The 23,482-nt window shown below is 40.0% G+C and overlaps 1 protein-coding gene across 3 annotated transcripts in view; it reads right to left on the minus strand.

The window, feature by feature from the left end:
- Positions 1-23,482, minus strand: part of LOC147145027 (uncharacterized) — a 51,955-nt gene that overhangs the window by 9,572 nt on the left and 18,901 nt on the right. For all 3 annotated transcript variants that reach the window (XM_086034961.1, XM_086034962.1, XM_086034959.1), the window contains 6 exons: positions 11,982-12,039; positions 9,672-9,920; positions 5,734-5,794; positions 5,364-5,494; positions 3,456-3,575; positions 849-962 (listed from right to left, as the gene is read on the minus strand). In XM_086034961.1, coding sequence (XP_085891087.1) covers positions 849-962; positions 3,456-3,575; positions 5,364-5,494; positions 5,734-5,794; positions 9,672-9,920; positions 11,982-12,039 — 733 coding nt within the window. The remainder of the gene's footprint in view (positions 1-848; positions 963-3,455; positions 3,576-5,363; positions 5,495-5,733; positions 5,795-9,671; positions 9,921-11,981; positions 12,040-23,482) is intronic.

Raw genomic sequence — 23,482 nt, forward strand, 5'->3', positions numbered from 1 at the left:
ATACGTGCCCTTATATTTATCTATATCGATCCCTTTACAGCCTTTCTTTTCCCCAAAGAAAGTAATGAAGAACAAATCTAATGACTTTTCATGGTGTTATTGGAGACTGTAAAGTAATTCAATGTCCGCACAAGTATTTTAAGCTGTCAACAAAGCTTTACTTGTCGCTCGGGAAAACAGTACAGTCCAGCATCAACGGTAACATCAATAATAAGTATGAGATTGTTCGCGGGTGTTGCCCCGGTAACTCATTCGCATCTGTTTACGGCATGTCGTATTACTGTCGTAAAGTCCAGTGCATATTGTCCTTATATGACAGAGACTTCTAGAAACGGAGACTCCGTCCAGACTGCAAACGAATGGCGCATAAGTAACAGCCCCAACAGGAAAATAATTTTATCCGGAAATGAAAAATTGTTATTCTTAATATGCCCTCTTTTAAAATATGTTTATTATTGTAGTTGTAATTTACATAGTGTTGAAGTGCACTGCGTCATGTTGAGAGCTGTTTGAAGTGCACGGGGTCCTTGACTTATTAGCTTAATCCGTTTCACGATAAGACTCATAAAGCAGCCTGGATGTGTGATTTCCCCACTTGAAATGAATAAAAATGCCATTACTCCATTCCAGCCCCTGAAAAAAACATCGTTGCTGGTTTACAGAAAGGAAAAGTCACTCTGTATTATATCAAAACATACTGTAAATCATAGAAGAATGCAACCGCCAGATTTTGGTTAGCCTTATTGGTCATGGCCAACAATGTCTCCGACTTCTCAGAAAATATGTTCCAGCCATTTTTGTATCAATCAGTAGTCATGCTAATATCTCTTGACAGTTTTGCCACTCACCATTTGCGCAGGTCTGCCCGGTCCAGCCTTCGGCACACACGCAGTTGAAGCCTGTGGAGTCCTCCACACAGGTGGCGCCATTCACACACGGCGACGATATGCACGCGTGTTCGACTGGAGAGAGGAAAGGGGAAGCAGACGAAGAACAAGCCCTTTATTAGCCCCTTGGGGGGAAGTTGTATATAAACTGGCAGATGAGAGCTGGCAGTGTTATAATATACTCACAGGGCACTTCATTAGTAACTGTATAGGCATCCGATATGCAAGTCAAGAAGTTAGCTAGAATAACAAACAACGTTCTCAATAGGGTTTGAATATGATTTATATGTGTGTAGTTGCTTCATTTATATGCCGATAGTACTGTATAGTATAGTACATTATAGTATAGTATAACAAGTATCGTATCGTATTTTAAGGTACCGGGTCCTCATGGTGGACACGTCGATACCAGCCACCGACACTTAAGGTTAAAATAAAAAAAAATTAAAAAATTGCCATCGAGTAAAAGTCCTCCTCGGCAGTAATTGCCGCTATGCTGCGGCAATTTGAAACATCGGTAAATCATCATTTGCGTCAGAAAGAATGGTCTTTGTGAAAAGTACTAGAGGCACTCGGAGTCCTCAAAAACTGACTACTCATGCTGGTATCGGTCTGAAAAAAAGTGGTACCGTACACCAATCTAAGACTATTGAAACAAATACAGTTCAGTTTTTATGCAATATAAAATACTGGTGACTATTGTTGCTGCTTGTCATATTAATGTACCACATTATATAAAAAGTCGACACACACCTGTTCAAATACCAGGTTGTTGTGATACCACAATAAATATATATATATTTTTAAAAGGTTCCACTAATCCATTTTTTTTGGGGGGGGGGGATAAGTAAAAATAATTATCTGAAATAATGTTGTTGCACAAGCGTGCGCAGCGTGCTCTTATGACTGGGATATTTAGAATTAACCAGTCGCAATCAGTCAAACACTTGTTAAATGGAGTCCGTACATAGCTGTCTGTCACCGTTTAAAGCACCTCTGATTAACCCCAAATAAATTATAGATGCAATAGTAGGCTTTTCTTGACATTTTTTTTCTTTCTAGCAGAAGCTTGAAGGTTTTGTGCCAACACTGACAGCAAATAAAAACGATTCATAATTCCTTTCACCTTGTCTAAGGCTGATTAAAAAGCAGCCCCAAAGGATGAACGCGTGATGGTGGCACCAGCATGCTTCACTGCTGGTATGGTGTTCTTTTGGTGATGAGCTGGGTTGTGTTTGCCCCAAACATGCCTTTTGGAATTACACTATGGCCAAAACGTTTAACCTTGATTTCGTCGGACCATAACAAAATCTCCCAAACACATGCCGGGAAATGGATATTAACAGATGTTGCATATTAATAGAAATGATGAATAAGTGATTGATGTCCAGATTTTACAACATGTTTTAACCTTGAATTTAGGTAGAATTTTCATTTAACTTGTGTGTGCAATACATTTGAAGTTAATCATTATTTAAAGCGGAAGTCAACCCAAACATATTTTTTTCAAGAATATGTTCCCAGAAGGCGCGCTAGTTGAAACACGGCATTCTGATTAATTTTGCGTTTGTGCAATATAAGATCCATCCATCCATTATCTGTACCGCTTCTCCTCACAAGGGTCGCGGGGCGTGCTGGAGCCTATCCCAGCTGTCTTTGGGCAGTAGGCGGGGGACACCCTGAACTGGTTGCCAGCCAATCGCAGGACACACAGAGACGAACATCCGCACTCACAATCACACCTAGGGGCAATTTAGACAGTCCAATCAACTTACCATGCATGTTTTTGGAATGTGGGAGGAAACCGGAGTGCCCGGAGAAAACCCACGCAGGCACGGGGAGAACATGCAAACTCCACACAGGGAGGCCGGAGCCGGGATCGAACCCACGACCTCTGAACTGTGAGGCGGACGTGCTAACCAGTCGACCACCGTGCCGCCTGCAATATAAGATAAGCATTAAAATGCACTCATTTTTAGCCATCTCTGGTGGTGGCCATTTTCTCTTCTGTCGACGGAAAATGACATCACAACTGCTCACAACGACCAATCACAGCTGAGATTCAGAAATCAGGTCAGCCGTGATTGGTCGTTGTGAGCAGTTGTGATGTCTTTTTCAGTCGACAGAAGACAAAATGGCCGCCCACAGATATGGCTAAAAACGAGTGCATTTTGCTGCTTAACTTATATTCCACAAACGCAAAATTAATCAGAATGCCTGCTGGGAACATGTTCTCTAAAAAAATATGTTTGGGTTGACTTCTGCTTTAAGTACAGTGCTTTTATTTTCTTATATTTAAGCACAGTGTTAATGTTCAAACTGTGTGTGCACAATATTAAAGTGGCTCATAATAATATTAAATACACTTTTTAGGAAGAAAAGCTTTCATTTTAATGTTGCTCACAGTAGTGGTACTTTGTGTACAAAGCTTGAGAATGACTGGTATAGCTGTAGAAGTTGGGTTCTTTGATACGTGCATGCTACTGTCCACTCTCCACGAGAAACAGTTGTCAGTGCAGTTCTACACTGCTTCAAACTACAACCACAGTAATACCTTGTTTCACTCACCAATGTCACAGTTACGCCCCCTGAAACCTTCCTGGCATTCGCACTGGTACTCGTTGGGCTCTGTGTTAGTGCAGGTCCCGCTGTTCTTGCAAGGCTGGTGAGTCCCGCAGTAGTTCAGGTCTGAAACACACACATTGCTTTCATCGATTTAGGCATGGCGAACAATGTAAACCATATTGATAACATCATTATTGCCCTCGTTGTAAAGTGCCTTCAATTCCTTACAAAAAACAAACAAACTATGAGGCAAACAGTGTATGCACACACACTTTGACACACATTCGCACAGTGATCTCCGTCTCTTTTGTCTTCAACAACGTAAAGACCCCGCCTACAGTTACAGGCTCACAATGGCCGTACCCAAGACTATCATCTTTCCACTGCACAATGTAACGTCCCGCGGGCAGAGGGGCCGGGGTCGCGAATGCCCCCTCCCACACCGCGGTGGGAGGAGGCGTATCCTGGGATCATGTTGGAGGATCTTTGTAAAATTGTGCTGGGAAAGGTAGAGCAAGGTGAAGCTTTTGTTAGCTGAGGGGTTATCTCGTTGAGAAGATCCGTTTTGAGAGACACGCCTGAGAGGGTGTGGCAAGAACCGCACCTACACGGAACAATCATTGTTCATCAAAATGTGTTTATTTGCGGATGAGGCCAAATGTACATCAACCACTTATTGTATGTATTGCTATCCAGTAATGAAATAAAATAAAGTAAAATATGAACACGGGCAAATGATCTTCTTAAATTCAACAAAATAGTTTGCATTATCAGAGGTGGGCATTCCTTCCCAGGGCCATTTTGGGGAAGAAGGACTTAGGACGAGAAGTTTTTTTTTTAAAAAAGAGATGACATAATCTGCGATTGGCTGGCAACCAATTCAGGGTGTCCGCCGCCTACTGCCCGAAGACTGCTGGGATAGGCTCCAGCACGCCCGCAACCCTTGTGAGGATAAGCGGTATAGAAAATGGATGGATGGATGGATGGATGGACTGACATAATGTAAGGACGGAAGTGCTTTAAAAAGACGAGCACAGACAGGGTCGGAGGACTATTATTTTTAGGAATAAGGACGGAGGAACGATGACGGAAGGGTGCCAAGGTCGCAGACAGAGGACGGACCGGCAAAATCGGGTCAAGTGTCTATCTCTGTGCATTATGACCATTGTTTTATTATTGTGACAGTATACGGTAACTACAATAGTAAGACGTTGTGATCTGAAATAAAAATATTTATTTAGAAAAAAGAGAAGTAAACTAAAACAGAAAAGGAATAATAATTTCTAAAGTTAGATTAATTAACTGAAATGAAACTTAAAATAAGTACAGTATAATATATAAAATGAAGAATAACTTGATTTAAATAAATACACAATAAAATACTGTTACTGCTACTACTACTACTACTAATAATAATAATAACAATAAATATACAAACTAAAACTGAAAGAAAAGCTTCAAATCATGTATATAATTTAAAAAAATGAATGTTACTGTCTTAATACTATCGTAACAAACTACAATACTGTTATCCAATTGTTACACATGTTCATTAAACCATGTGTTGAGATCCATACAACTGGAAAAAACATTTTCTACAATTAAAAAAGAGTTATTATATAATACATTACACGAAATGAAATAAAACTTGAAGATTAATTCATTAAAAAAAAATAATAATAATTGAATTCAAAGCTAAATAAACCAAAAATGTTAACCAACCTTATATTCTGGTTTGAGTTTATACTTGAAAGATACAAAGTTATGACTGAACGTTGGAATAAATTTTAAAAAATGTAACTAAAAACCTGAAATCATAATCCCACCCAAAATAAAAAAAATCTCTCTCTCTCTCTCTCTCTCTCTCTCTCTCTCTCTCTCTCTCTCTCTCTCTCTATCAGATGCGCATACCTTTGTCACACAGCAGACCCCCCCAGTTGACGTCGCACACACACTGCCAGGGTTCAGTGCAGCTCCCGTACACACAACCAGGGAACGTCACACACTGGTCGCACAGAGACCCCGTCCAGCCATAGTGACACCTGAGGAGAAGGCGGGAGAAGAGGACCACATTTACATTCTTTGCATAGCGACACGCTTCTCCGTCAAAGCACAGCACACTCGACTGACAACGATGGCAATTTATAAAAAACAACTGCAAGACAAGGTTCATTGCTAAACTCACCGGCCAAAATAGCATTTCTATTTCCATTAAGCTCTCGTATTTGGCTCTCATACTGTCGCCAATTGGTGAATACTACACAAAGTGCGCGTCACTCACGTGCATTCCCCCGGTTCGGTGCAAGAGCCGTGGGCCTGGTGACATCCTTGCCTGCACACCGCTGCAAAAACACACATACGCACACACATTAGAGACTGTAAAACTAGTACAGTGGTGCCTTGAGATACCCATTGAAATGGTTGGAAAGTTCATTCATCCATTCCAGCCACCTCCCCCGAAAAGCAACGCGCACTTTTGTAATGTGACTTTTAATAAGAAAAAACATACAGTAATGTCATACTTAAATAGAATTTTTTTAGAGTTTTTTTTGTTGTTGTTTTGCTTCTGTTCAATAGACTGTGCTGCTCCCTCTGGTGTGCGCACCCTGGCCACCTGGGGACAAAAAATACAGACCTAACGAATATAAGTTACTGTACATGGCTCCTCAGTAAGCCACAGTAAAATTACTCATTCTTTGTAGAGGACAAAGAATATATGCCAAAAAGTATTTTTATATTCTACCATTTATGTTCAAATATTTGTTGCTTGAAGTGTTATAAAACTGCAACACCATTGCTACTCACTATCCATCTATGGAGATGCCATTATGTGTTAGCATTAAGCAGACTTAAAGGCAAAGTTATGCGGTTATTTTAAATGCAGTAAATAACGTGTTTTAAGCTTAGTTAATTTGATCGTAAACTTCAACTGGTAGTAAACAGCTTGAAGCCTTTTTTTTTGTTATTGCTTGCTGCGATCTGCCAAACCTCCACTTGCTGTAAGTGAGCTGAGTTGAGTTCACTGCCACCATACAGCACGCTCGTCGTGTTTTGAAAAATGTGTACATTTGGACACAAGCTGTTTATTTCTCACACAGTTGAAGTTTACTGTAAAACCGACACATAAAACAAAAGACAATTAAACGCCGTATATTTAAAATGTCAATGTTCACCCAAACCCTAGAATTTAACGAAAGTGAGCTAGCTTAATGTTATTGTTTAAAGAAACACCAGACAAAGGCTAAGAAAAATTAGCAAAGACTTACTGTATAAGAAAAATTAGCAAAGACTTACTGTATGCCAATGTCAGATTACACAAATGCAGCCTGAGTGTGACATGTACTAGCTATCACACTTTGGTTTTTCCATGGTCAAGCTAACCGCTCCTAAAGTTTTTAGTGCGCACGTATTCTAAACCTTATGGTAAATGCTTTCCCGCATGTCACAACTGTGCACAAAATACAATACATAATTCATCACTTCCCTCACGTTTGAACTGCCATAAAAACATTCCTCCAATAAGGAGAAAATCATTCCAGTGGATTCTTCTTCCTGAAGAGGAATACTACCATCATGCAAAGTCTGGACTGATTTTACTGTACAGCTTTTTCAAAAATTAGATGCAAAGTCTGCACATAATACAGTACATACAGTACAGAAATCATCATTTCCCTCACGTTTGAACAAGCCATAAAAAACATTCTTCCAATAAGTAGAAAATTGTTTCAGTGGATTCTTATTCCTGGAGAGGAATACTATCATCATGTTAAGTTTGGACTGATTTTACTGTACAGTTTAAAAAAAAAAATAGAGGTAAAATCTGCACAAAATACAGTACATTACTCAGTATAGACAGAAACTTGACAAAAGTATGCAACAATTGGGCGGGGTTGAGTCTGTGACAGCCTTGTAGTGTGACGTCTCACCCGGTCCAAGACGCAGAACGATATTATCTGGTAGTCTGACAGCGCAAACATCGTGAAGTTCGTGAAAGACAAAAAAGGTTGTGTTGTCTGAGAAGGCCATTACTGAGCATCGCTACAATAAACATACCCAGACCCAAAACCCCCTCCAATTAATCACAATTAGCCGTTAAAGCCAGCGACACCCAAGCTAATTTTTCAGACTTCCTGCACGTTGGCGGTCCAATCAGCAACCTGCTGAGGAGGAAACGTGATGAGGCTAGGCAGGCGCGGTGTGCTAATGGCTGCAGGATGTCCTAAAACTTACTGCCTTTTTTTCCCACGGTTTCCACTTTGGTTTCCTGCATTCAATTTGAACCATTGCGGTGGTCACAGAGTTCATATCCAGATGATGAGTCATACAAACAGGTGGAGAATAAGGCATTCAAATGCAAATGTGTTACTCTTAGTAGTTGTTTTATATGGAGAAAAATAGTGACTCGTTGACTTAAATAGGTGACATATCAGAAAAAATAAATGAGACTCTTTTTGCCTGAGGTACAGTGCTTGACATTAAAATGAATATTAGACCACCTAAAAATGGGAAGAGACACCCAATGTTAGGGAAGTGTATTTTTTCTATTCATAATTTGCAAGTAAATAGGTGTACGGGTAATTAAAGTTATTTGCTATTTTGGGCGCTAAAACTACGCTAATTCTTGTGCTTGACATTAAAATGAATATTAGACCACCTAAAAATGGGAAGAGACACCCAATGTTAGGGAAGTGTATTTTTTCTATTCATAAATTGCAAGTAAATAGGTGTACCGGTAATTAAAGTTATTTGCTATTTTGGGCGCTAAAACTACGCTAATTCTTTTATTTATGCATTACATTTTTGGTTTAAAGAGCTTTGATATAATGGTATAATTTGGAAAGTGTTGGTGGCAGTGGCAAAAAACGTTGGGCAGAGGGGTGGTCAAATACGTTTGTTAAGCACTGTAATATTTCAAATGGCAAGCATTATACATCGCAGCTCTGTTTTAAATCTACAATATACTTATAGGAATTATGGAAATATGGAAAGCTGGATACGATCAAATATGAATGGAAATTGAGGTTAAATGAATGTTAATTTACATAAAATAAAATTCAAAAATAAAATAAAAACATTTTTAAAATGATTGTAAATATAGAGATTAAATATAATTCCAAAATAAAATCGTTTTAAAAAATGTTTTTATTTAATGTAAAAGACAAAAAAGGTTTTTAGTTGTCTATTTGGGATATCTTTCCATTTTAAAATTGTTGTATTTTTTCCAAAATATTTTAAAAGCATGTATTAAGTATTTTAATTTGGATAACTTTCCAGTTTTAAAGTGTTTTATTTTTATATTATTTTTTTACATCTGTGTACATAATATACATTTACAGCATTTATCATATTTTTTTCATTTTTTTTAATTAGCTTATTTTTCATCTCTGTATTAAATATACACTTTAATCTATTAACAAACTATTAAATGTTATAATGAATTTGGGAAATATGGAAAGCTGCAAACGGCGGCACGGTGGTGGACTGGTTAGCACGTCCGCCTCACAGTTCAGAGGTCGTGGGTTCGATCCCGGCTCCGGCCACCCTGTGTGGAGTTTGCATGTTCTCCCCGTGCCTGCGTGGGTTTTCTCCGGGCACTCCGGTTTCCTCCCACATTCCAAAAACATGCATGGTAAGTTGATTGGATACTCTAAATTGCCCCTAGGTGTGATTGTGAGTGCGGATGTTTGTCTCTGTGTGCCCTGCGATTGGCTGGCAACCAGTTCAGGGTGTCCCCCGCCTACTGCCCAAAGACAGCTGGGATAGGCTCCAGCACGCCCCGCGACCCTTGTGAGGAGAAGCGGTACAGATAATGGATGGATGGATGGAAAGCTGCAAACAATAAAATTGTTGGGAATAAAGGTTAAATGTAATGTAATTTGTATATATAATTTAAATATAATATATTGAAAACCTAAACCTTTTTATTGTTATAATAACTTTTCAATTTGTTTATATTTGTATTATTTGTTTTATTTGTATCATTATCATAATTGTATTAATGTGTGAACATGACGAAGATAAAGTATTTAACATTTTTTTAAATACAAGCAAATTAATTTACAAATTGGAATCCTTCAAGGGAAATGAAGTTTGTCAATAATTGCCCTGACCCAATTTAATGATGCCAATTGCTCTGCTACTGCATGCTGGGATGCGTATATTTAGGAGTGATTCTTTCTGAATAAAATGAATTGTTAGCGGAGTGTTGTAGCTCCTGACCTTCTTTGCACTCGGGTCCCGTCCAGCCCTCCATGCAGACCTTGGAGCCGCTGGGGTCGCAGTTGGAATGACCAAAGAAGTCGTCGCGGGCCCGGCAGAACTTGTTGCAGAAGGGCCCGTAGTAGTTGGAGTCGCAGCGAAAGCGGAGGCGGTACTCCAGGCTGAAGGCGCGGCCGTGGTGGCGGTACGCCTGCCACTGCTCTCCGGGATTCAACATGGAGGAGAGAAGAACACGCTCAATCAGCTGATCTGAGGGAGCAGTGGGAGAAGAAAAAGAACATTTCTTTAATCTCTGGGCACATATTGGGTATATTATAATTCATTATTATATGGATATGAATGAAGTCATTGCTCGCAAGACAAGGTAAACAGTCATCTTGAAAAGCTTGTAAATCGAGTCCTGGATGTACAGTCGTACAGTGGTTTCCATGTTTGTTTGTTTTTTTACACTTTGACATTTAAGAAACTTAAAATGTTATTTAAAAAGTTGCCTTAAGATTTAAGAAGGGTTTGCTCTTTGTTTGACAAATCATCTTTTGGAATGCAATGGGTTATTCAAAATATTGTAAAGTATTGTTAGAATGTCATATCAAGGTCAACTTCGGAGGTTCTGCTGCATCAAAGTACAAAGGAGTCCAAAAAATGTACTTAGCTTAAGTAAAGGTAATCTTACTTTAGAATAATTTGGCTCAAAACTAAAAAGTAGTCCCCAAATGATAAATTGAGTAAGAGTAATAGGTATTCAATGAAAAACTACACAAGGACTGAGTAAAGTAACTCAGTATTCATCATTTTTTTCCCCTTGCTATTCCTCCCTTCTCTCCGTGTCATGTGCATATACTTGTGGCCAACAATGAGGCGCTCTAAAGCAGCCAAGCCAGCAGGCTGTCAGAAGGGAAGATGCATTATCACAGTGTAGGCATAGCTAGCTTGCTAACAGCGCATTGCAACTGCATCAGATGACCCCTGATGCCAAAATCAGGAAAGATAAAATGGTGAAAAACAGTTTAATGATATATCTCCACAAGTGAGTACTACATAGTTGTGGGTCTTTGCACATGTTTTCAGCAATTATCTTCAAACATTTATCATGCATTTTGAAAAATATATCTAAATTCATTTAGCAGCGTCTTTCATAAAATAACTACTCTGACGACGGAGTAAATGTAGCAGGTTACTCCCCACCTTTACTGTCGTACAGCGCGATGAGGTTTGTTCTGACATTCTGCACTTGCCTTTGAGCTGCTTATTAAATCACAAGTGATGAAAAGTTGAACCCAATTTAAATAGACCTTGAATAATAACACTGCCACTATCTTATTCAAAGTCATTGTGTCCTCCAAGTGCTTCATGCCTTTTCACTATACTTTATATCATCAAGGGCACTTGGAGGGGTACGGCCAGTAATCCTCTTTGATTAAACAGCAGTCCTGCGTTGCTTGCAGGACGCCCATGTTAGGCCGGCTGCGCGGTGGCAGAATAGCTTCAGTGGCAGAGTGGGGAGCAGTCGCTAGCTCAAATGGAGCTGGACGGTAATGACAAGGAGATGGAAAGAATGGCGGAGGAAGCACCAAGTCATCCCTCATTATCTCCGCTATCTTTTTGGGATGAAGCCATACTACATCCACTGGCACGACGAGGGAGAGGAGGACGATGGCGGAATGAAAGCAGAGGCATGACAGGAACGAAAACGCCATCAGCGTGTGTGTGACTATCCATCCATTATATATATGTATATATATATATATATATACTGTATATCACTATAGACTGACACGCAGCTTTTCCCGATTAGGAGGAGAAACAACAAGCAGATGAGCAGGAAATGAAAGTGAGACCTCCTAACCTCGTATGTTCAGAGACAAGAGACAAAAAATTAAAAAAAAGAGGCACATTCACACAACCACATCCACTACAAGAGCCGCTTTGAATTTTTTACGGCTCTAACAACAGGCACCATAGTACTTCCCAGTGGCAGAAAAACAAATAACTATCTTGGACTTCAACTGAAAATGTTGACAAAAAGTATTTAGTTATTTTGGGTTGTGTATATGTAATTAGTGATTGCCTTCACACAAAAAAAACTCCCGTAGAGATTTTTTAATGTGTGGCAAATATTTTGACAATTACATCTCGGAGGGCACTGACGGCAATCCCAGCCATCCCCGTCACGTTTGCCCAAACATTCTTATTTTGTCAGCTTTGACATGGAATCAAATGATATGCAAATCAGTCTGATGCTCCTCTCGTGGAGATCTTGTCCCGACTATGAAAATGCGCGAATAAACACAGTAAACATATGCACTGCACCTGGTTGTGATGTGCTGTTGTCATCATCCTGAGCCTCCAACACCAAAGAGAAGGACTTCTGTAAGGAAGAAAACACACAAAACAACATTTAAGTGTTTCATTTTCAAAACGGCACATGGTGTATTTGTTGGTTAATCCTGTACAGAGTCACATAAAGCATTCCAGTAAAATTGATCCATTTTAAATTCATAGCCATATGCGGAGATAGCAGCACACCTTCTATTGGTGACATTGAGCTTGCCGGTATATGACACATTACAGATAAGAGAGGGCCTGCACTCTTTTTCTGATGAATACATTCATGCCACACTGGCGTGCATATTGCAAAGCCTCAAACCAACATTTGTTATTATTCTGTGATTGTCGTCCCCCAAAGCACTTCGCTACGGTCACGTAGTTATTGTGAGAGCCAGAGTGGGGAGTAGAAGTGGAGAGAAGATGATAGGACGGAGGCGAAGGAGGACAGTGGAGCGCAAGAGGGAGACTGCGGTGTGAAAGGTGCGAAATGGCGAGGTGAAAATTGCCGTGGAAGACCTTCCTGGGCTCATACAACAACAACAACAAAAATCTAAGGTCATTTTGGCTCACAAGTCATCTCATTTGCATTTCTAAGGAATATAAATATACTCCCAAAAAGTGTAAATATTTAGTGCTCTAGTTTTGTAGACGCATCTGCTTGCTGTGGTGCAAATGCCGGCGGATCCTGATTTTTGCATCAGCGTAAGGCTTACGTGTGTTTGCCAATTCAGGCAATTCCAGTACCTTGGGATGCCATACTCATAAAGGTGAGAGCGACAAACACTGGAGAAATGATCAAATCAAGACTTAAGACTTGTTTCTACACTCTTGCATTCAGTTAGACCACACCTTGTTATGGAACTAGTCTCTTGCCCTGCCTCAGCCCCTGACATGTTTTTTGGCCTGTTTTACTGCAGCTTCCCTCACAAAATATGAAGACATTCAAGGAAATATAGTGATCGTAAACATTTATTTGCCTGTACATTGTATAAACAAAAGTAATCTGAGAGGCTCATTTGAAATACAAACAAGCTCACTGAAAAGAGGAGACGTTGCTCATGTCACTGATGCTTTGGGGCTCAATCAAAACATATCAGAACAGGTTGTATGTGCAATAATGTGTGAGTAAGGAAAGAGATGAAGGTGAAAAGGAGGGGAAAAAAAGGAGTAGATAGAGCAAAATAGACGAAATCACCAGTACAATGTTGAGATATGTGATGAAGGGAACAAAGAGGTCAGAGGGAGGGGAAACAAACACGTGGGGATATGAGAGAGTGGAAAGATTAGAGGGGATGACAAGAGCGAGAAAAGACAAGAAGATAAAACACACACATACTCACGCGCGCGCACACACGCACACACACATGGGCACACAAAGAGTATTTTCTAAGGCATGGCGCTAATAAGATGTGCAGGGCAGCAGTTCATTAAGGGCAACAGAGAGTAGGAAGCTCACAGGCAGACCAGCCATTAAAATTCATCATTTCCAACTTAAAACCGTGAGACCACACAGTCGAATATCATGAATAAATAGCCGAGGGAAAAAACAGTACAGTCCTGATAAATGATGCCATTATATAGTATGTCATTTTGTAAAAAAAAAAAAAAAAGTGTGTTTTTTGTTTGTTTGTTTGTTTTTAATCCACCCATCCATTTTCTGTTGCACATGTTAGGTTTAGTGAAGACTCTAAATTGTCCAAAGTTGTGAACATGATTTATTATTTGTTCACACGTGCCCTGTAATTGGCTGATAGCCATTTCAGGGTATAGCCGGCCTCTCGCCCAAAGGCAGATGGGATAGGCTCGGGCTCACCTGCACCACTAAGGACAATGTATGGAAAAATGTGCTGAAAAAAAAAAAAAAAAAGAAGGAAAAGTGACTAGACAATGTGAATGCTGAAAAGCTGAACTGGAATGCTATGGAATGAATTGAAATGTTGTGATATTGAATAGTGGAAATAATACATTATAATGGTTGGAAAAAGTCGCGAAATTTGAAAGAAGTGGGCATACATGTAGAGTAGATATTTCTCAATTTAGAAATATATTTAGAGAATCTGGGAAATTAGTAGCGTTCCCTGGATAAGAATAGAAATCTGGATAAGATTAATATTTTGAAGTTGGAACGATTTGAATCAGTCCAGAAATGTGTAATTAGGAGGTAAATATGTAAAAAAAATAAATGTGGGAATTTGTTTTGAAATTTTGGAAATAGGGTTAGTAATAGTAGGTAATAGTAATGACTAGAATAGTTTGAAGTTGGATTGGTTTTGCTCACTTAAGAAATCTACATTTAGGAAGTAAATGTGTACAAATGTCTTAATTTTGAAAATTTGTGAATGGGATTAGTTCCCAAATTACTTGAATGATCTGATTATTTTGAAGCTGGCATGATTTGAATCGTCAGGAAAATGTGGAATTAGAACGGTAAAGTGCGTAAAAACAACTTCACGTGGGAATTGTATATATTTTTAGTTCCCTGGACATCTGAATAAACTGAACATTTTGAAGTTGGAATGGTTTGTACTGATCAAGAAATGCGGGAACTGACGGGAAGAATATATGTGTAATATATCTTAATGTTGGAATTTTATTGAGGAAGATTTGATAAATGTACTGTGAATAACTTGCAATTCTGGAAATGTGGGAATTCGTGGAATGTAGGAACTAGTTCTTAAGGTGATTTGAATAAACAACATCTTGAAATTTTTGTTGAATGTCTTATCACTTGATTAGGGGGTTTTTTTGGTGAACATTTTGGAAATTTGAGAAAACTTTTGGGGAACGTTGAAAATAATAGCAGCCATGTTCTGAACTTTGGAATCTTTGGAACGCTGAATGATTTGAAACAGTTAAGAAATGTGGAATGAGAAAAGCGTGTCGAAAAAGTCTGGAGAATAATATAGTTTTCCAGAGCATTTCGGTGATTTAGAAATTATGTTTTAAGTGAAAAGAGAAGAAAAAATGGGGACAAAGAAAGAATTACGACATGTAACTGAGATTATGTCATTGCTCCAGGAAAGGCGCGTACAGGGAATTTTTTTTTTAATTCACTATGTTTGGAACCTCAGCAGAGGTCACGTTAACTACGACTCCCGACGAGAGCTGATAAGAGAATAAAAGAGGTTAGCGAGCGCTTCCTGAGCACCTTTCCAAAACACACAAACGGGCTACTGCTGTCTGACGTCAAGCACGCATTAACGAGAGAGAAGACGGAGCACAGACGAGGAAAAAAATATAAAAATGTTAAAAAAAAAGAATGTGGAGCACAAAGCGGGCAAGCGGCTGTTAACAAAATCTGCTAGGATCCCGATTGGTGTAGAACCATCTCATTCACAGTTTTGTTGTCTAAGTGGGAAATTACATCATGGGAAAATTTGAGTGTGGAACCAAACAGATAAAGATGCCTGTCAAAACACAGCTAAGAGTAGCATGGACCTCCGCCATGGCTTTAATACTGTAGTTGTCATGTGAAGAAGCTGGGCATTCCGTCCCCTGGGCGGAACGGTGCGTCCTTCTGTCCTGGACGGACGGCCATTTTTGGGACGGAGGATGGCACATGACATGTTGCAAAAAGCGACGGACTAAGCAAGGGTGGAGGTGGATTTTAGTCCGGCCCACTAATCGTCCCTCATGCGTGTGACGTGGTCACGAGGCAGCCAAAGTTCATCTCAACCGACTCGGAGAAATGGGTAAACAACAACACCACTAGTTACCCAACTGCGTGTCTTACTTGCAATGAGAATGCGGGACCGCTGTGCACTGTGCACATTCGGTCTGCATGGAGGAGAGAAGAAAAGGAAGAAGGAGAGGACGAAGGAGACGAAGAAAAAGAAGGAGAAGAAGAAGGAGGGCTGGCGTTTGAACGCGGGAAATTTGAAACCTGAATGCCGCAGCCGCTTCATTCGCGCACATCGGAAAGGGGAAGGGCTTTGCTTGGTCGTAGACGACCACTGGCAAAACAAAAAAAGGTTTTGACATCGCAACCAGGTGGCCGGCACTGTGCTAAAACTAATGCAAACAATATTGCTTGCTTGGTGAAGTTTAACAGCTGTAAAAAACTAAAGAAAGTAAGTAAAAACGCACCAGGTATAACAAGCTCCTCGCTCACGGTCCTCCAAACCTGGTCTCTTTTTTTCTTGTCCACCGAGTGGTAGTTGGCCATGTCATATAGCTTGGGATGTCCACAAACCACAACGATAAATCTTTTTGTATAATCTTTCCCAGAGCTGGGCATCGCATAACCGCCACTGCGTTCCGTCCTGCATATTTCTTCGACCACAGCCAATTGCCGTCGAGAACGTAATCTTCGCGTCACAAGCAGGCGACGCACGAGCAGAAACGCCGCCAAACAGAGAAAAAACAAAAACAATCTGATTGGCCAATCAGCAACTACGGCAATGAAATAAATGTAGAAGCAGGCGAGCATGGTGTCCCCCAAACAATACCATATAGCACATATGGAGTCTCATACAAACAATTTGAAGTCAACAAGCTAACACACATTACGTGTTTGTGAACTGTGTCAGGAAGCTGTTGAACACAGAACGGCCCAGACCTGGATTTGAACTTTCTCACCATGTCTCCTGTAGAGATCAGGGTCTGCTCTCAGAGTCTAAGCCCATCAAGGCTAGACACATCAGGGATTTTCAAATCAAATAGCAGGCAATTAGAAGTCGGCTCTTCCCTGAGGCTACGCTAAAGCCAAAGAAGAGGAGCATTAGAGCGGCTGGTACCGACTTCCCTCATTGAAACCTTTATTGACAACAGGCCAAATTTGCATTTAATGAAGATCTGAAAAGACTCCTAATAAATCTACTGCACTCCACTACTACTCTTCCCAGTACAGTATTAAGCATTCCCTCTCAACTCCCCAAACTCCCCCCCCCAACCCCCCACCCCACCCCACCCGCCTTTCCATCCATGCGGCTCAGACATGGGCCGGGTAGGATATCCCGACAAAGCCAGGCTGTACAAACACAGCTCTGCCACAGGAAGAACTCCCAACCCTGAGAAAGGAATTTCCCTTTACAACGCATGTCCACTGCATGCAACACGCACACACAAACCCACACATACTCAATATTTTACTGGCTCTCTATAAGAACCAACAAAAATTTGTCATTTTACACCAACAAAATCTGACAATTTGACAGCAAGAAATAAATCATTGAACAATAGAGACCATTGATGGTGCACTCTTACTCATTATCGCAGGTAGGGACTGGTGATATGGACTTAAAATCAAATGGCTATATTTTGGGATAATTGGTGCGATAGCATTACAATCTTGACAAAATGCCAGACAAAAAAAAAAAACACAACTCAAAATGACTGTATTGTAGTAGAACAATGTGAACCAATTGACGATAATTAGAAAAAAAACAGAGTGGCATGAAGTACAGATGAAAACAATGAAACAATTTTAGATAATAAATAGATGAGAAATCATTTAAAATATTATGCAGGAAGTCCTCAATTTAAAAATATACAGGAAGTCCTCAATTTAAAAATTCTTGGTGTACAAAAAAAAAAAAAAAAGAAAATACATTATAAAAATGGAAACATAAGATACTGTACTTAGCATTACTGCTGAGAGGTGGATGGAAAAGGAGAGGAGGGTGAAAAAGGCAAATATACTGCCGGTGTACAAGCAGACATGATTGAGACACGCCGCGCATGCTCAACCACAAGGAATACTATATATTATTTATTTATTTATTTATGTATATATATATATTGAGTAGAACCAAGTGATCACATGAGAGATGGATGCACCAAACACCAGACAGGACAGACAGACTGACCAACAAACTGTCTGACAGACCAATACCTTGACCAACCAACCGAATGACACTGACTGTTGTCAAGTCCAAAATGCAATAAATAAAGTACACGTTGGTGAAAATGAGACTGGAGGGGGAATTAGAAGCATATCTTAATTCAGCTGAAATCTTTTTTTAAAGACTCTAAGTCCTACGTTTTCCTTGATTTTTAATCAACTGCAAATTTTCTTCAAGCTATGAGGTATGGGTGTGTCCGTGCATTATGGATTCATTTAAGCAGTGGATGATTAGATTCCAGGTTTTGGTCTCCAGTGGTATTAATTTACTGCGAGAGGGGGGAAAAAAATCGTTGCATCAAGTGTTCCCACCATAGGCCGCAACATCAGCGTGTCTAATGAATTGAAGTCAGTCCATTAGCGTGTCGTACGCACGCTAAAGGAGGAGGCTAATTGACAATTAAACATGCGAGCGTGTACACCACGCAGAGGACATTGGATTCGCCTACTTTTTCGTGACCGTGATAATATGCAGCTGTGTATTTCACGTATTCGTGCACTTGCCAACTCTCACTTCGAGCGTGAGGAGGCCCAAGGCAATTACGCGCTCACACATATGCAAACGCGGTGGACGCACACACGCAGTTGTCATGACAGCGGCTTCGCCCGAGTCGGATTGGACAGCTCGCACTTCACCTGCACGCCAAGTTAGCGGTGGAGATACATGCATGGAGTCACGGCCATTATTATTCTGACAGCAAAAGCTCAGACTTGACGTTAAAATATACAGAGTGAGAATGCAGAGCTGTGTATGAGTGAGAGCATTTCACTAGTGTATGTGAGTGGAAAAAAAATCATTTGTGTGTAAGAGTGTTTCACGAGCATAATGGAAAAGCATTTCACAAGTGTTGAAAAAGCATTTCACCCGTGAATGAAAATGCATTTTAATAGTTTATGTAAAGGTGTTTTACTTGTATATGTTAACGAGAAAAAAAATGATTTTTGTGTAAAAACACTTCACCAATGATTGAAAAAACTGTTTTACTAGAATGGGAAAAAGCGTTTCACTACACATACACAATTTTAAGTTGTGCGCCAAAAAATATTTTATTTATCCATGCAAATGCCTTAGGGTATATTTATTGTAAACTTACTTAAAGCGAAATTCAACGCAAATATTTTTTTTTCAAGAATATGTTCTATGCAAGCCTATGCAATCACGGCTGACCTGTTTTCTGAATCTGAGTCGTGATTGATTATTGTGAGCAGTTGGGATGTTATTTTCAGTGGACAGAAGACAAAATGGCCGCCCCCAGAGATGGCTAAAAACGAGTGGATTAACACTTATCCCACAAACGCAAAATTTATCAGAATGCTGTGTTTCAACTAATGGGCTTGCTGGGAACATATTCTTGAAAAAAATTTGTTTGGGTTGACTTCATCTTTAATGGTTGGTCGATATAATTTTTTAATGGTTGATTATATAATATTCTTTTTTTTTTAAGTATAACACTTGCTAGTGATTTAATCTGTATATTTGTTCATATTTATCCCTCGTTGGCAACGTGTTAGCGTCATGCATAGCATGAACTACTGTTGCTGCCGTTAGATTGACTAAGTCTTCCTGACAATGTTCACATAAATGCCTCGAACATTTTTTTTGAACCGAGGTACCCGAAGTTTCTTTTCAGCCCTATTAGATAAAGTATCACGTTAGATTATTAGTTATTCGAAACACTGTAGAAGTCATTATTGAGTAACATGTTACTTAGTAACGCATAATTGGCATCGCTGTCCACGAGAGTATGTAAAGCAGTCTCTTGTAGTCTATATGTGAGGGAGCACATGAGAGTGTGTTTTACTACTGTGTGTAGAAATGTTTTTCAATTGTATAAATGAGCGCGGGGGGGAGGATCTGTTGTGCTTGTGAGAGTGCTTCACAAGTGTGTACGCAAAAGTGTTTACTTTTCACATGTTTTCACTTATGTGAATGAGAGCATTTCAATAGTGAGTGTGCCACTTTAATCCTGACGGGTCCTCATAGCTCCGTGTGCATTTTTTCACTTCATTTTTCTATCTCTCTCTGGCAAGTGTTTGGCTCAAAAAGCTGAAAAGGCATGGGATCGATTTCCACTCGGCTGAACTAAAAATAATACAACACTATCAGGCCACTGAGGGTCTCGCCATGAAAGACAAAAAAAGCACAAAAGCTCAACCTTGCCCAACGCGATTGTCGCATTGATGGATTTTTTTTTTTTTTTTTTTCACAGAAGCAAAGAAAAAAAGAATCAATGTCCTCTCTTTGTGCCTTTTTTTTTTTAGAAATAGAGACATGGCTTCACGGTTGCTGATTCCTTAAATGTTAATCTGAGAATATAATCAAGTGGCCAAGATCCCAACCCCTCAGGTGGAGAAAACAAACACACACCCGCTCCCATGACCCCGCCCCTCTGATTGCATATCTAGGTTCTTGCATTAATGCTGTTTTATGTCGTCAATTTGAACCATATCCTCTACCGCAATTTCCCTCACTGTGATGCTGTCAAGTAACAACAATAGGCAACATATGGTGAACATCATCAAAATGTTAACTCGCACACACACCCTTTTTCACACTCTACCTCACTACACATAACCTAATCATTTTTTTTCTTTTTTGTTCACAATTTCATAATATGGCCATTCACCCCCACCCCAAAGATGGTACAATTTATCGCAACTTGGTGTGACGTTGTGGGGTGTTGCGGCATTTGCAACAAACCATGCGCTGTTTAGCGCTTACAATGCATAAGTGTAGGCAGAGCGGCACATCTTAGAAATAATTTGAGTTTCTGACTCTTTGCCGCACGCCAACCAACACACTGCAATGGGAAAAAAAAAGTAGGGATCCTATATTGGGTGTTGGTGTGCTGTATTATTTTTCATTGAACCACAAAAATATGGCACGATTGTCAAGTAAGACGTAAATTTCCATCAAGAGGTGAAATAGGCGATAATCAAGAAGAAAATGTGGATAATATAATGAAGGATTCGAATTTTGACAACAGAGATTCATACTTGACATCAAAAACGGATGTGCGCGGAGAGGGATTTATTTATTTATTTAAAGTCTTAATGTGATAGCCAGCATATGGACTGGGGCTTCGGCTGACGTGGCTATTTTAGAGTGCCTCATTGTCGCGGCATGGAAAAGTCTCACCAAAACCAGGTGGGATATATTTCAGTTGCCAGAGGGTTTAAGCCAATATGTTTGTGTGGCTCAAACATGTGCTGTCATGAGTAAGTTTTAAAAAAAATAATGCTAGACGAAGTACATGCATTGTGTACCTAATATGGTTTGGTGTGACATCTAGTGGGTCCCACCCAAAAACACCTGTGCCCCCTCATCTCACTTCCTGCTTCTTAACACCCCCTCCGCAGGGCATCCTTCTCCACCCTTCCCCTCCCCTCACTTCCCATCCCGGTCATCCCCCTCCGCCCACACGGACCAAATGCCCTCGTCTCGCCAAAAGGGCCCCCGCGCCACTTCTCCTTTAAAACTTCCGCAGGAAATTACCTTGTCTAGTCGCTTCACATCCATGGAGGCACTTTTAGGAAGGGGCATTCGTGATGATAGACTGGGAGGGGTGTGTCTGAAAAATGGACTTGTTTTTTTTGTTTTTTTTACTTATATCTTTAATTTAGGGGGATGGAGCCAGTATAGGGAAGAGAGTTCTGTAAACTCTTTTTTTTATTGCAAAATGTGGGAAAGACCATTTTTACAACAGCAAAACTTGAAATATTTCCATGAATTGCCCAATTTCAAATTTTATAGAAGTTTGTTGACTTGACATTTGAGTTCACACATTTTTTTTTAACAGTGTACTAATGCTAAAATGGAGCCGACATAAGATGGACTGAAATATTGGCAGCCAACCACCCAACCACACAAGTGACCACATATTGATTGTTTGATTGATTGCAACTCAGTGCGCTGGGTCTAATCCGCAGGGACAACAATAATAAAGTAGCTCAACATCACTGCAGGGTAAAGATGTACGAACAGAGATTTCGGAGCAAATCGATGGCTGGCAGTGAAAGGAAAACATCAGCTGTAATTACACCTATGTAAGATATCACATCTGTGACTCAATATACGACACGGACAAGCACAGAGGGACAGACTCATTTCACACCATCTCCTTTGACTCATTTCACTCGCAACAAAATCCAATTTGCACACAAATTAATTCATTAAGAAAGCTTTCCCTTGAGATGATTGCGTGACACTTAGTGCACTTATCTCTTCAGCACACAACTCCTCCAAATGCACGAGGGAATTAACTCTCTCATAGTCTCCTCTCGACTATGATGTGTACGATCGATTCATGAGCTTTCCGTTGGGGTGTGCCTATAGCGGGGGGAAACCCAAACGTGCGAGTGTGTGCGTAAGAGTATCAGCGTACATTCAGGTATGCAGCGAGGCAGCGTGGGAGAGTCAATTAGAGCACAAAAGAGTGAAAGAGACTCCGCGGGGAGAAAGAAAGCTCCTCTCTTCTGTTGTCTTGGTTGGCTTCACATGATCACAGTGCCAACGCACCATGACAGTAGCATGGGGGCTTCATCCTGCTATATCACCTTTGCTCTGTGTGCGTTTCGGGCTAAAAATTCACCAAATATTAGCCCAAGTCTTCATTCAAGTCAATAACCAATCAACAGAACTAGATTATAGCCGCAAAATGTTGCTATTATCTCTCGGGAGGGAGTTTTTTTAAGTCTCCTGAGGACCAGAATATAGTTTTTGTCATAAATAGTTGTTAAAACTGTTAGTATAATGTGACATTATTATATGAGAGTTTTATGATCCATGGGAAAAAAAACAATCCTCTCTTCCCCATCTGGTACCTTTAATTAAATTTTTGAGAAACCACCACACTCAAGATAGATAAGCAATCAGAGACAGAAGGGATGACTGACGAGGTGTCAATCATTTTTAGCCTTGCGCTGACCTAAAACTAAGGTAGAATATGCACCGATGAAAAAATATATATATAATTTGCCCAGCCCTCATAAGCTAGCAACTGGGCATAAGAGTAGCAAACAGAACCAGAACAAAAACCTGAAATGATTCAGCAATGATTCAGAAACATAGCAACATTTCTGATCAAAAGCTACATTCTCACCTTTTTTTAAATTTCAAATTGGTTGTAAAAAACAAACAAATTACATTGGTAACATCTAGGGCTCTATATAGATGTAAAAACGGGCTTATCCTGATTTCCATGGCAACGCAAGCCTCGATGTGCTTATTGTTTAGTTCATCATGGCTGACCTTTTTTCTGAAGCTGAGTCGTGATTGGTCATTATCTGAGCCCTGAGCAGTTGTGATGTCATTTTCAGTCGACAGAAGTGACAAAATGGCCGCCCCGTGAGATGGCTAAACACGGGTGGATTTTGCTGCTTAACACATATTCCACAAAAGCAATATTAATCAGAATGCTGTGTTTCTACTAGTCGGCCTGCGGGGAACATATTCTTGAAAAAAATATATGTTTGGGTTGACTTCCGCTTTAAAGGGTTATAACTACCGCAACATCTAGGCTCGTTTTGGTTGAGTGTTAGCATTAAGCTAGTGGATTTCATAAGACACGTATTTGGTTTTGTTAAATAAATAACGTGTAACTGACTTAGTTTTGTGTTTTGTTTTGCAGTCAACATCAAC

Source organism: Filicampus tigris, chromosome 7 (genome assembly GCF_054856515.1).
Source record: "Filicampus tigris isolate MCC_2025a chromosome 7, RoL_Ftig_1.0, whole genome shotgun sequence".
Classification (NCBI taxonomy): Eukaryota; Metazoa; Chordata; class Actinopteri; order Syngnathiformes; family Syngnathidae; genus Filicampus; species Filicampus tigris.